The 14,676-nt window shown below is 39.9% G+C and overlaps 1 protein-coding gene across 1 annotated transcript in view; it reads left to right on the forward strand.

Annotated features, from left to right (window-relative positions):
• GLT1D1 (glycosyltransferase 1 domain containing 1) overlaps window positions 1-14,676 on the forward strand; it is a 34,337-nt gene that overhangs the window by 5,819 nt on the left and 13,842 nt on the right. Inside the window, exon 2 of the mRNA XM_008569603.1 lies at window positions 9,916-10,064. Within this exon, the coding sequence (XP_008567825.1) occupies window positions 9,916-10,064 (149 nt within the window). The remainder of the gene's footprint in view (window positions 1-9,915; window positions 10,065-14,676) is intronic.

Below are 14,676 nucleotides of genomic sequence, written 5' to 3' on the forward strand. Positions count from 1 at the left end.
CGGCGCTCCCGTCCGAGGGTTCGGATCCCACGTACAGACCGGTTCCCGCTCACTGGCTGAGCGAGGCGCGGGAGCAACACCGAGGCTTGCGATCCCATTGCCGGTCCCCGGTCCGGTACGGGGGCAACACTGAGGGTTGCGATCCGTTGCCGGACACAGAAAAAAGACAAAAAGACAAAAAAAAAAAAAAAAGAGGTGTTTGAATCATGAAGACTATGCTCTCATGAATCGCTTAATCTGTTCATGGAGTAATGGGTCATCATGGGTGTGGACTGGTGGCTTTATAAGGAGAGCTATTGCCATCCTCACCATGTGATACCCTGCTTTGCCAGTGTCACCACAGGACTCTGTACAGAGCTACCACCAAGAAGAAGGCCCTCATCATCTGTGCCCCCTGGACTGTGGACTCCCCAGCCTTCATAACTAAAATAGAGAGAGAATGCTTCCTAACCCATTCTATGAGGCCAGCATTACATTAATATCAAAAGAATAAAGACATAGCATAAAGGAAATCTGCAAACGAATATCTCTCATTAATGTGGATGCAAAAATTTTCAACAAAATATTAGCATATTGAATCTGACAGTGCATACAAAGAATTTTATAACATGATCAAGTGGAATTTATCTCAGATATACAACACTGATTCAACATTTGAAAATCAATTTATATTAAGCTATCATATCAATAGGCTAAAAAAGAAAATCATATGATCACATCTTTAGCTGAAGAAAAACCATTTGACATATTAAAAACTTTCATGTTAAAAACTTTCATCAAACTGGACATAGAGGGAAACTTCCTCAACTTGATAAAGAACACCTACCAAAAAAATTACAGCTAACATTATCCTTAATGGTGAAAAATAAGATGCTTTCCTCATAAGACTGAGAACAAGGCAAGGATGTTCCTGCTGTCCACTCCTGTTCAACACTGTACAGGAAATCCTAGCTAATGCAATAAAAGAAAAGGAAGAAAAATGTTATACATATTGGGAGGAAAGAAATAAAACTGTCTTTGTTGACTGAAGACAAGTTTTTCTATGTAGAAAATCTAAAAGAATTGACAAAAAACAAAACAAAACTAAAACAAACAAAAAATTTCCTGGAGCTAGTAAGTAGTTATAGAAAGGTTGCAGGATATCAGGTTAATATATAAGTCAATCACTTTCCTATATCCCAGCAATAAACAAATGGAATCTGAAACTACAGACACATTATCATGAACATTAGCATCACCTCAAAATAAAGAACGTAGGTATAAACCTAGCAAAATACGTACAATATCTATACGAGGAAAATTACGAAGCTCTGATGAAAGTTATCAAAGAAAAACTAAACAAATGGAGAAATATTCCTTGTTCGTACTTGACAAAGTATTGTCAATATATCAGTACATCCAAACTTGATTTATAGATGCAATGCAGTGTCACTCAAAATTCCAAGTTATTGTATGAATATTGACAAACTGATTCTAAAGTTCATCTGAAAAAGGCAAAAGACCCAGAAGAGCCAACACAATACTGAAGAAGAACAAAGTCAGTATTGGCAATAACCGACTTCAAGGTTTACTGCAAAGCTACAGTAATCAAGATAGTCTGGCATTGGCAAAAGAACAGAAAAATAGATTAATGGAACAGAATAAAGAGCCCAGAAATAAACCCACACAAGCACAGTCAACTGGGGACAGGGCGAACTGGGGAGAGAACGCGATTAGAAGGGAGATAGGACGATAAGGCAGATGGTCCCAGCAAGTCAAAAAAGGAGTGTTTCAATCCGGAGCGATGTTTGGGGATGTCATATTGCTGATGAGGTCGGTCCTGTCGGGGAGCTGGGAGGAGCGGTAGCGGGTGGAAGCTGGAAGAGATCGAGAATGAGGAAAGGAGATGGAAAAGGCATAGGACCTTTCTGGAAGTCCTGCGGGACGGGAGAGGGAGAGAGCAGAGGCTAACAGTGGGAGGAAGCTGGTTGCTGACGTTTGAGCGTATTCGATGCTGCCATAAGGGGAAGAGGGAAGAGGAATCCGAAAAAGATGCAGGTGCGCTGGACAGGTAGCTCTGAAGAAGTGGAGAGGGGCAGCCGAAGGGGCGTGACCGATGCTGGAGGGGCGTGGCCGCTGTGGAGGTAAATGGTCTGGAAGTCCGGACGAAGGAAAAGGACTGCTGTAGTGGAAGGGACTGAGCCAGCCTGGAGTGGAAATGTGAGCTGTGGTCAGAGACTGTGATGGATTTACGAATAAGCCCGATGTCACAACCAGGTTTGATATACTCGGACAATGAAGGCTATAAGCTACTGCTGTGGTATAGGTTAGAGATCTGCTGTACCGTACATCCGCCTTCGCAGGTGCAGGAGGGGTGGGCTTGGTGGTGGGGACTTAGGGGCCTCCCTGTCTTGCAGCCGTGACTGCCTCTCTGAAGGAGGAGGCAGGGCAATGCGCTGGTAATGGTAGGACGGGTGAGGACCGCAGAGGCTGGAGGAGAGGACAGGTGTGAACACCATCAGCCCTCCCTGGGTTACTGCGAGAGCCTCTAACCTTGCTTCCGAGCTTCCACCTTCAGCCCCTTCATTGTTAACCCAGCGGTCAGCCTGATGCTGTTGAAAGGCTAAGCTAGATCAGTCTCTTCTCTGCTTATCACCCCAATACACACAAGTTCCCGCGAGGCTCTGCCGTGCTCTGTGGACGCTATTGCCCTCTCCCTTTGCCCCCGCCTTTGACATCGCCCGCCCAGCTACTGCCTTGATCACCACCCCCCATTCCCCAACCCCCGTTCTTCCAAAACCCAAGCATGGTCTTGTCTCAGGCTCTTTGCATCCGCACTTCCCTCTGACAGTGTTCTTTTCTGTTTATTTGAATTTACTTATTTTTTGTTTACATTTTTATTTTTAATTGACAACTGATAACTGCATATATTTATGGGTGTGTGTGTGATGCTTTGATGTAGGTATACAATGTGGAATGATGATATCAAGCTAATTAACATATCCATCACCTCACATACCTATTTTTTTCTGTAGTGAAACATTTAAAATCTATTCTTTTTGCAGTTTTGAAATGTCTAATACATTATTATTGATTGTGGCCACCATGTTGTACAATAGATCTCGGAAATGGATTCCTATAGTCTGACAATTTGTACCCTTTGGTCAACATGTCCCCACCTCCCATCCCCCAGCCTCTGGTAACCACTATGCTACTCCTCTTCTGTAAGTTCAACTTTGTCAGATTCCACATGTTTTCCTTTCAGTATCCACATGACTCACTCCCTCAGTGCCTTCGGATTTTTATTCAAATGTCACCGTCTTACTTACTGAGACCTCCACTTTCCTCCTCTACCCCCACCCCCTTGAGCACTTACCCCCATCTGACCAGAGTAGATATTAGTTCATATCTGGCTTATTGACCTTCTCTCTGCTCCAGAAAGTCAGCTCTGTGTGGGCAGGGATTTGTGTCTGTTTTGTCCCTTACCAACCCAGCCCCTCAGATGGTGCTGGGCATACAGCAGGCATCTATGCAGAGTGAGAGAACAGGCAATGAAGAGATCCACAGTCTATTGCTCTCAGTCCACCTCACGGTTTTCCCAGCTGGTTTTCAATGCCTGGGTGCAGTCACGGAGAAAGCCAAGGGTTGGGGTTTCCCCGTGGCATTGCATGTGGAGCTACAAAAAGCTTGGGGGAGAAGAGAGTTTATGGTATTGACAAGAAACTAATTGAGCATGGAACCTTATCAGAATTGGGAGAAAAGGTAGGAGGGGCTGCCTGTCAGAGGCGGTGGAGGTAAATGGTCTGGAAGTCCGGACGAAGGAAAAGGACTGCTGTAGTGGAAGGGACTGAGCCAGCCTGGAGTGGAAATGTGAGCTGTGGTCAGAGACTGTGATGGATTTACGAATAAGCCCGATGTCACAACCAGGTTTGATATACTCGGACAATGAAGGCTATAAGCTACTGCTGTGGTATAGGTTAGAGATTGTCAGCCTCAAGGAAATGGATTGAATTGAAAACTTAGTTGGATTGAAAACCCAACCCAAATTGGCTTAGACAATGAAGGGAATTGAGTGGCTAATGCTGTTAAGAAGTCTAGAGGTGGGGCCTCCTTCAGGCTTGATTTTGCAGCCAAGATGATGTGGACAAGAATCCATTTCTCCCTATATCTTGGGTCCATTTCCGATTTCTGGCAGGCTCTGCTTGCCAGCACCTCCCACGGCTTCCTACACCCCAGTTCAGGCCCAGCAAGAACCAGTGAGTCTGAGTCTCTGAAAATATGACCTGAGATCTCAGAATTGAGCATGGGGAAGTGGATGAGTGGGAAGGTAGATGTTCTGATTGGCATCAGCCAGCAGGAGCACCCCTGATCTGGGGGTGGGGTCCTTCCTATTCACATAAGTGACAAGGGACATCAAGGCATTAGGAAGAAGGAATGTGGGAATGGATGCTGGGGGGCCAACCCACTCTAGCCCAAAAAGCTGTGTTCCTTCTTACGAATAAACGAAATGGGAAAGCAGACCTCTGTGAGCTTTGGAAGATTTAGGGGAATAACATGTATTGATAACATTGAAGGAGCGAGAAATACCATTGGGAAGATTCTCATAGGAAATAAAATCCCAGATTCTCTTGGTAAACTGGCCTTGGCAGCAGGGAGGAGGGCATCTGTGTGAGACCCACCACCGGGAGCTGAATGGAGTCTGGCCTGGTGCAACCCAGTGGAAACATAACGTGAACCGCACAGGTCATCTTCAATTTTCTAGGAATCACATTAGACAAAGAGAAAGGAAACAGATAAAATCAATTTTGATAATGTATTCTCTGTAATTCAGTATATCCGAATATTATGATTTCAGCCTATCTAGAAATAAAATATAAATCTATATTATAATTATATTTTTAAAATATAGCTTATATATGTATAAATATAAATATGCATGTATTAACAAGCTGTATGTGTATTTTATACTTAGCATACCTCTGTTTACACTGGGTGCATTTCAAGTGCTTGGTTGCCACATGTGTCTTTATTTTACTTGATTAGGGCCCAACCCCTGTAGGTGGGGCTTCCTCTCCAGCTTGGTGTGGAGCTTATGGTGTCTTATAACACTGCACTGTAACCGTCTGAGCCAACCAGCCAGCCCACTCATGGTGTCTTATGGCTTTCCCTCATCCCTAGCCCTCCTCAATTCATTTTCTTCATTAGCCTGATCTCAGTGGGCATCTGTGTTCCAGGCACTTCCTGATTTAATCCTTTGCCTTACAAGTCATTATATTTTTGCATTCTTTAAAAAAAGTGATCTCATAGCAGTCATCTCTTGAGGGCCAGAATCCCATAAAAAAGCATATACATTTTACAATTTATGTAACACATTTACAGAGATAACATCCGAGGTGACACCAATATTGTGCAAATGGGTTGCTGTCATCTCACTTAATTTACAGAAAGAGTAAGGGGGTTGCCTTCTTTCCAGTTTACCACTCTAAACGGACTTGTGAATTTGTGTGTTTACTCAAAGACTTTATCTTTTCATTCCAAGACCAGCATTATTTCCTTTATATATCGCATATTCTTGACATATTGTTCAGAGAGTAACATTTTACAGTCCAACACAAGCAGCTTTTTTCTCATTGATGAAACTACAGATTACTGTTTCTTCAGGTGAGCTACAGATGAGGTTGCAGTCTCACCAGCAGGTGTGATGCGAAGCACAGGTCCTGCTAGGCAGTCACTGAGAGGCCCATGGGCTGGCCTGGCCAGAGGAATATCAGATTCCTATCTCCCATCTCAGGATCATGCAGGGGCTTGCAGTCTCACCAGCAGGTGTGATGCGAAGCACAGGTCCTGCTAGGCAGTCACTGAGAGGCTCATGGGCTGGCCTGGCCAGAGGAATATCAGATTCCTATCTCCCATCTCAGGATCATGCAGGGGTCCATGAATATGGAATGGAATGCAGTTGTTGTTGCCTGCCCTACTTGATTTGCTCTTGCTACCTTTTTTTTTTTTCTAACCCAGACATTGTAGTCTATGAAAATCCTCATAAGTTAAACACAGAAATGATCAACCTCCAGTGAGAGAGGATGGCTGTCAGCCTGGCGGAGGCAGGTCCTACCATGAAATCTTGATTCAGGGATGCACAAATGGAGTTCTTCTTTTCCTAGAACTGCTAGGTATATGCTCAAAGTGTCTTACTTTACTGGTGATGCTTTCTTTCTCAAATAAGCCTTTTTTTTTAAAAAAAAAAGTCAAATAGATTAGAGTTCTTTGGGCATAATAGGTGCTCAGTGAATTTATTAGTTGAATTGAATTATTACTTGATGGAAGGAATAAGGATAGAGTGATTTAAATGTGTTACAAGTCAACTAAAAATGAGGGTGAAATTTTAGTCCATAGAGAATTAAGATTAAAAAAATTATTTAGAATATTTATGAGATCATAAAGTTAGTGTCTGATGGAGTTTGGATGTGTTGTCCCTGCCAAAACTCATGTGGAAATTTGATCTCCAATGTGGGCCGTGTTGGAAACTGATTGAGTCATGGGGTGGATCCCTCATGAATGGATTAATGCTCTCCCTGGGGGCGGGGGTCCTGAGAGAGATCTCGCTCTATTAGTTCCCTTGAGAGCTGGTAGTTTATAGGACTGGCTGCCTGCCACTTTCCGCCATGAGTAGAAGCAGCCTGAGGCCCACGCCAGATGCAGCTGTCCCAGAATCGTAAGCCAAATAAACCTCTCTTCTTTATAAATTACCCAGTCTCAGGTATTCTGTTATAGCAACACAAAATGGACTAAAACAGTGTCCAAATGCCATTTGAAAATATGCTTAATAGATCAAGAGTAAGCCATTATCTATACCTACCACCTCCATTTCATATGCTCCGCTGTGCTGATTCTGCATAAGTCATACATTTCTCATGAATGGATTCTCTAAGTAGAATTCAAACCCTTTCTTTTCCATTTATCAACACTGTTGTTTTTTGTTGTTGTTGTTGTTTCTCAATTTCTTAGAGCTTTAAGAAGATGGAATAGCAATTATTCACTTGTGCTCAGAAGCATGCTGAATTCTTATTTTTGTACGATATATTTTTTTAGGCTGAAGTGAGCCAGTAGGTAGACTGCCTACAGGCTTCTTTCCTGGTGCTGTTTGTCAGATGTCATCAGCATATCCAAAGGATGCTGAGTTTGGGGGGAGAGGGGTGGTGCTATTGACTAGCAATGACTGTATCAAAATTAACAGTGAAATGGTTAAGATTGAGATATATGCAATGTGCTCCAAGAGGATAAACCAACTGAAGTCCCAAGACCTTAGTTTTTCTTTACTTGCACAGTGATGTTGCAACATTGTGTATTTAATTTGCATCACAAAAAGGAAACAAAAAGAGAGAGAAAATTATCATTCATATATTAGTACAGAAGATGAATGTCACCATAAACCCCAGAGTGGATGTGAATTTGAAGATTTGAATCTAATGTTTCTTTCGAGAAACTTTGTTTCCACATGACTCCCACAGTGCAAGTGACTTGATTATTTTATGATCGCAGGGCTTAAGGATACTAGATCTCTTTTCCCTCCCCCTTCTTCCCCTCTGCTTGTCTCCCTCCTCCTCTTTTTTCTATTCTTGCCTCATGATTTTGTACAATATTGCCCCTAAATACAAGCCAGCTAATTTATCTCGTGTTTGGCTGAAGAAATAACTATTTCATTGCCGGAGTTAAAAAAGAAAGAAAGAAAGAAAGAAAGAAACAGAAAAAGCTATTTTGGACTTGAACTTCATACTGTCTGGATGATTTAAGGGAATTTCAATGGTAATTTTAAGTGTTCTTTATTTTCACCTATGTGCTGATTTTGTAACCAAAGCCCTAAGTAAGATGTGACTCCATCGTTCACATGAGCGTGGTACGGAGGGATTAGAATAGAGGTAGGCTCAGAAGTGATGGAAGTGTTGAGAAGGACTGTGGTGTGGTGGGGTCAGGGGCTGTCAGGAGAGTTCTCTGACAGGAGCTGGCCTGAGGAAGTGTCATATCACAGGCATAGAGTCTCAAGAAGGCGGAAGGGCAGGACTGGAGTTAGGATGGTAGGAGTGGGGCAGATAGACACACAGGGAATACCGTGTGCTAGACTAAGACGTTTAGACTTTATCCCAGAGACACATTCAGCCATTTGTTTATTCTTTGAGCAAGATAGGGGTGGGCCCCATTCTCATGTAAGTTACAGTCAAACTGGTTACAGTGAGCTGTTTGAGGATTTTAATCAAGGCAGAGACCTGTTATATGTATATATGCGCACACACACACACACACACACCTCAAACAATTATACAAGATAATACATGCACATGGTAAAAAAAAAATTCAATAATAACAAAAGGGTGTGTGGTAAGAAGACAGTCTCCTTCCCATCTTAGTCCCTGGTTCTCCTCTTTAGACATAATCATCGCTATCTATTTCTTATGTATCCCTCTAGAAATATTCTGTGCACATACAGTGTATATACACAAAGTATTCTTCACTTTGTTCTCTTTTCATTTATAATATATCTTGGAGTTCATTGTAAATTACTTCATAATGATCTACTGTGTTCTTTGAATGGCAGAAGAGCCTGCTGCATGGATGTACCATAATAGAACCAGTGCCCCTATACATGAATGTTGAGGTGGTTTTTAGTCTTTTTGCAACTTGAAACACAGCTGCAGTGCCTATTCTTGGGTGCATGTTTTTGCACATATAGTAAGCATATCTTTGTAGTAAGTTCCTAGAAGTGGAGCTATATGGTCATAGAGTATGTACATTTTAAATTTGCTGGTTGTTGTTGCACTGCATACCAAAGAGGTTGTGCCAATCTACCCTCATACAAATAATGTATAGGAGTGTTTATTTCATAAAGCCTCAGGCAAATTTTTCAACCTTTACGGATATTCTAAGTGAAAAAAAGATGACTGAAGTTGAGCATCATTTCCTTTATTTAAAAGTCCAGTTATTTCAGGGCCGGCCCGTGGCTCACTCAGCAGAGTGTGGTGCTGATAACACCAAGGCCATGGGTTCGGATCCCATATAGGGATGGCTGGTTAGCTTACTGGGTGAGCATAGTGCTGACAACAACAAGTCAAGGGTTAAGGTCCCCTTACCATTCATCTTTCGGTAAAAAAAAAAGTCCAGTCATTTCTTTTTCTATAAGCTGCAATTTTATGCCCATCCCTATTTTTTTATTGGGCTTATTAGTCTTTTTTTTTTTTTTTTCTTATTGAGCTCTCTTATGAGAGCTCTTTACATATTAAGCAAACTAGTAAGTGTTGCAAATAGGTTTTCTTTTAAAATTTCTCATTTGTCTTTTGATTTTATTCATGCTATTGTTGCCATTCAGAAAGTTTCATATTTGTTTATCAGATTTGTGTTTTAGATTTTTGTTACCAGGAATTGCACTGAGGAGAAAGAGAAGAGACGTGTTTAAAAGATGTTTGGGAGGTAGAATAGAAAAGCCATGCGATATTTTGAAGCTATGATAATAGGTGACTTTCGAAGTTTTTTTTTAGGAATAAAGTAATAGAGGAATAAAAATAAACTTTGTGTATCATTCATATTTAAGGGACAGGAAAAAATGTGGAATCATGGGAATAGAGAAGGAATTTTCCGATAAAGCAAATGCACTGAAAATTGGCAGTGTTTGCCTGAATCTCATGGCTGCCAGGCCATCCTGAATGAGCCTTCACTCCCAGGCCATGGTACCATCCACAGTCTTGGGTATGTGAGACTCGTGGATGAATGGATATTGTCATTGACTATGAGCCTTGTCCCGTATTTTAAGGCAGATTGCCTCTAAAGGGAAATTCAGTAAATAAGTATTAGTGGCGCTGATTTAAAGTCTGAATCGTAGCAGCAAACTATGGCATATTAATGTCATCCCTCCCCTTTTCCATTCTCCGTTTGTGTTTTTTGGTTTAGGAGCCATCTAGAAGCTGCAGGACACGTGTGCATTCTGAAAGATGCCTTTGACTTTGGAAGCCCATCAGAAGTCGCAGACCTCATCACAGCAGAGAACTTGGAGGCCGCTCTGGCTCTACATCTCTATAGAGGAGGCAGACTTTTGCAAGGTAACCCTCTTTCTTTTCAAAAGTAACACACTAGAACTCCTGAAAAACAGAAGCACTTACAATGTCAAGTAGTCCATGAAACAGTGTCTCCTGTTTATTTGATTCAAAAATGGAAGGGACACAGTAATCTCTTTGGTTTGTTTTTCTACTGAGTAATTTTCTCAAATGATACAACTAAGCCATTTGAGAATGGATGTATATTGAAGCTGTTGTTACTTTATTAAGGGTATTATTCTGAATTTTTTCAGTGCATATTTCCTATATTGAAGTCTAATTTTCAAAAGTTAAAATTAGGACTCTTTCACAAATATGAAATGAGCATTTGTGGAAAATTTTATTCAACCCATTAATTAACGAGGAAACTTACAAGATGCTAAAGCTGGTTTAAAGAACATTTGAGCAACTGGGGTTTAAATAGGCAATTTAATAGAGAATGTCAGAATAAGATTGTTAGGTTAGCTACGAAACTGATTAACATCCAACAGGGCAATGAACCATACATAAGCTGTGGGGCTAACTTTTCTACTGGACAGAAATGATTTGCATTTGTACTGGAGACAAAGCTACAAATTACTTAATGTAACTTCACAGAGTGTAAGAGCTCCTAATTAATAGTAAATTAACACAGGTCAAACAACAACACGTTCTCTTAGAAAATTAATCCTTGGGGGGCCTTCTATAAACAACTTCTTCGGACACTGAAGGGATGTGCATATGGTTCTTATTTTCTCTTATTTTATTCTCAGCCTCATTTATAGTTTGTAGATAAATATACATATATATATATAGCACTCCCAAGGCCCATTTGAGTTCAGTGAGAGCACAGCAGCCAACAAGTAAAGTCAAGACAGATATTTTTGTGGTAGTCAAGCAATGAGTGAATTAAATGACACAGCAGTGGTATCATTTGTGCAGTAACATTCCAGGAGATAGCATGTCATCATCACACTAGGATCAAATCTTAGTCAGCAAAATGTGTCAAGCTTCTGAAATGTTCAGAAGTTTCATTGCTAAAGGTGACTTTTCATTTCTCCATGCTGTACTGAACCTCATTTAAGCTCCTGCTCTCCTGCCTCCTGCACCGTAGGAATTTCAGGCCTCTTAGGACTCTCTATCCTATATGGGCACATTCAATTATGTGCTTTTTTTTTTCTTTCTGTTTTTTAAACTAAAGTAAGACATGCATATGGTAAAAAATTCCCCCAGCATGGAATGAAGTGCAACTAGATGGTGAAGTATAAAAAGTAAATCTTCCTCCCACCTTCTAACCTCACTGTCTCATTTCTCATCCCCTGAGCAACCACAGTTATTATTCTGTTGTGTGTATTTTCCCAGAAATATATTATGTTATATATACAAGGGTATTTTTAAAAGTTCATGGAGAAATAGAATGAAAAGGTAATACAAATCTTTCTATGAAGTTTTTGAAGAACTCTCACACTGTATTATCTATTTTAGCACAACAAATTGCCCCCAAACTTAGTTGCTTATAGCAATACATTTATCATCTAATAGTTCCTGTGGGAATTGAGAAGGCAATCAGAAGCAGTTTAGCTGGGTGATCTATGTCCAAGTCTCTCATGAAGCTGCAGTCAACCTGATGGCTGGGGCTGCTATGTCATCTGGTGGCTTGACCAGTACTGGATGAGTCCCATCCGTGCTGGACACTCACACAGCTGTTGGCAGGAGGCCTCGGTTCCTCACCACATGGGCCTCTCCACAGTTGCTTGAGTGTCCTCATGACATGGTGGTCAGCTTCTCCCAGAGAGAACAGTTCAAGAGAGAGCTAATTAGAAATTGCTTTATCTTTTATGACCCAGCCTCAGAAGTCATGCCACATGGATTGCACAATATCCTATGGGTTATGTAGGTCGGCACTGGTCAGTGTGGGAGTGGACCACATGGAGTGTGTGTAAGAGGAGGTGACCATCTTGGAGATTGGCTTTCATGTATACCCTTGCACATATTTGTATAGGCCTCCTCCCCTTGCCTTAAAAAACATAAATAGGAGCATATTATATATTTTCAGCATCTTGCTATTTGCCACTTAACACATCTGGGAACTCCTTTTCTGTAGTAGCATATATAGAGATTTACTTCATCCATTGTATGGAAGTGCCATAATTTAACGTCTTCAATTAATAGACATGTAAGTTTTCTTTAATTTTCTCTAAACATTTCAGTGAATGTCCTTGTGCAGACATCTTAGCATATGAACTTGGAAGGGTGTATCTGTACTTCCATATTTTTGTGACCCTGCCTGAAATATTCAAACTGTTTTCTATAAACGGAGATAACATTTCTGAAATTATTACCTTCAGAGAGTTATTTTTTGCTGAACAAGCACGAGGTTACTTCAAAAAGTTTGTGGAAAATTTGTATTAAAAGATAATACAACTCTTTACATCAACTTTTCCTTTTTCCTTTTTATTTTTGGCAGCTGGCCAAAAAACTTCATGAACTTTTTGAAGACCCCTTGTCTATGGCTTGGGATTCTGTTGTAAATATAGTGGTACACAAATAGTGCCTGAGGTTTATCCTACACAAGCATAGAGTTTAACTTTTCTCATAGAGGCCAAGATAAAATTCATACCCTCCCATAGCTCAGCAGGAACTTTTAAAAGGTCATCAGTGATTTCTGTAACTCTCTTCTGCAGTCACTAGGCTTCAGCACTAAGTTCCATGATTCTGTTGATTATCAGTTGTATTGCTGTCTGTAAAATTTTATCTGTTATTTTTAAAAATGTTTTTCATACACCCATGAAATGTTTTATTCCCACAAGTGTGATTATTCTACATATTTAATTACATACCTTACAGAGCTTTCCAAATTTGCAAAGCTATATCTGCCTTATTCGTTTTAGTAGCAGCATGATATTCCACTGTACGAATGCACCATACTTATTAAAATTCTCTTTTTGTGTGCTGTTCCAAGCAGTGCTGCAGTACCTTTGATTATATTTCTTAACCTCCTTGTGTGAGAATATTAGTAGGGTACGTTCCTAGGTAAATCTGTAGGCCAAAGGGCTGTGTATTTTTTTACTTTGATTGGCACGACAAATTGCCATACAGAAGGGTTATTTCAGTTTATGTCCCACTAACAGATTGGCAAGAACCTATTTCCTCTCACTCTAGACAAATTGCTGGGGTTTTTTTGGTTTTTTTCTTTCTTGAAACTTCAGTTCTTCTCAATTTTACCATTCTTGACCTCTGCTTCAAATAAACGCAAGGTCATCTGGAGTTAGGTTTTCTACTGGGGTGACATCTTCAGAGCAAACACTGGTTTATGAAATAAGACCATCACATGGGTGGCTTTGAGTAAACCCACACACTCTCTTCAAAACAAACCTGTTGCATGGGGAAAAATCAATTGTATTGCTCAATCTAATATTGAGAACTGAAGCAGCATGTCTTAGTAAATTTAGTTAAACTTTTATTTGTTTGTTTATTTCTAATTGTTGGAAATAAACAATTTTGGAATTGTTTAATATGGAAATTAAATAACGTTTCTTCCTAAGGGTTACCTTTTTGAAAGTCAGACTTTCTCTGAGTAGTATAACGTGTAAAAAGCATTATAAATATTTTCAGTAAGAAGAGCTATCACCATGCACACTGAGGTTTTCACTAAACACTACAATAAAGAGCTTTTTCTAAACCAGTTATATGCATTGAGCAGCCCTATGCTGTTATTAACTGGCTGTGTAGTATTTCATTCTATGGATGCACCATAAGTTTTTAGGCAGTTTTCTATTGATTAAGCTGTTTTTTAAAATATATAGCATTTATTGATTTTAAAAATTACATTAGTAGATGATTTGGAAACTGCTTAAAAATACAAGGAAGAAAATATGGCACCTGCAGTTTTACCACCCAGAGATGACCACTGTTTGTTTAAGCGTGTTTGGTTTTATTTGTTTTATATTTTTATTCAACATTAAGTTTGCAAAAAAGATAAGAGTCTTACAATGTAAACTTGCAACTTCTTTTAATACTTGTGGACTGTTTACTTGGTGCTAAGCACTGTGTGAAATGCTTTACCTGCAGAGATGTTGCCGTGTCTCTTCCTCTCTCTGCAGTTTGTATGTGTATTTTTTAAATTGCAATCATACTATACTCATAGTGTAGTAACCTATTCTCACCCAACATTTCCTCTGTCACTGAATGGTCTGCTTCAGCATTGTTATGAATGGTTACAGCTTATTTCCATTTTTGTCCCTCAGTTATAAACAGTGTTGTAATGAACAGACTTTTACATAAACCTTTGGAGCCCATTTTTTTTTTTAAGATTTGCTAGAAATAGCATTGCAGGATTAAGGTGTATATGCAGTTTTAAAGCTCTTGATACATATTGCCAAGTAATAACCAGCCACATTTATGACTGTGTATATAAAATACATCTAAACAAAGCCTTAACAACTTGGACAAGAGGAAGTTCACTTTTCTGTTTTGAAATCACTATTTGCTGAACAAATAATTAAGTAAATAAAATTGCTAAGAAGAATATGCAAATAATGGGAAATAGCACATTAACAACACTAGTACATGGTATAGATATATTACAGGTATAATTCAGGCGTTTTTATTTATTTTATTTTTTTGGTGGCTGGCTGAT

Source organism: Galeopterus variegatus, unplaced genomic scaffold (genome assembly GCF_000696425.1).
Source record: "Galeopterus variegatus unplaced genomic scaffold, G_variegatus-3.0.2 Scaffold516, whole genome shotgun sequence".
Taxonomy (NCBI): Eukaryota; Metazoa; Chordata; class Mammalia; order Dermoptera; family Cynocephalidae; genus Galeopterus; species Galeopterus variegatus.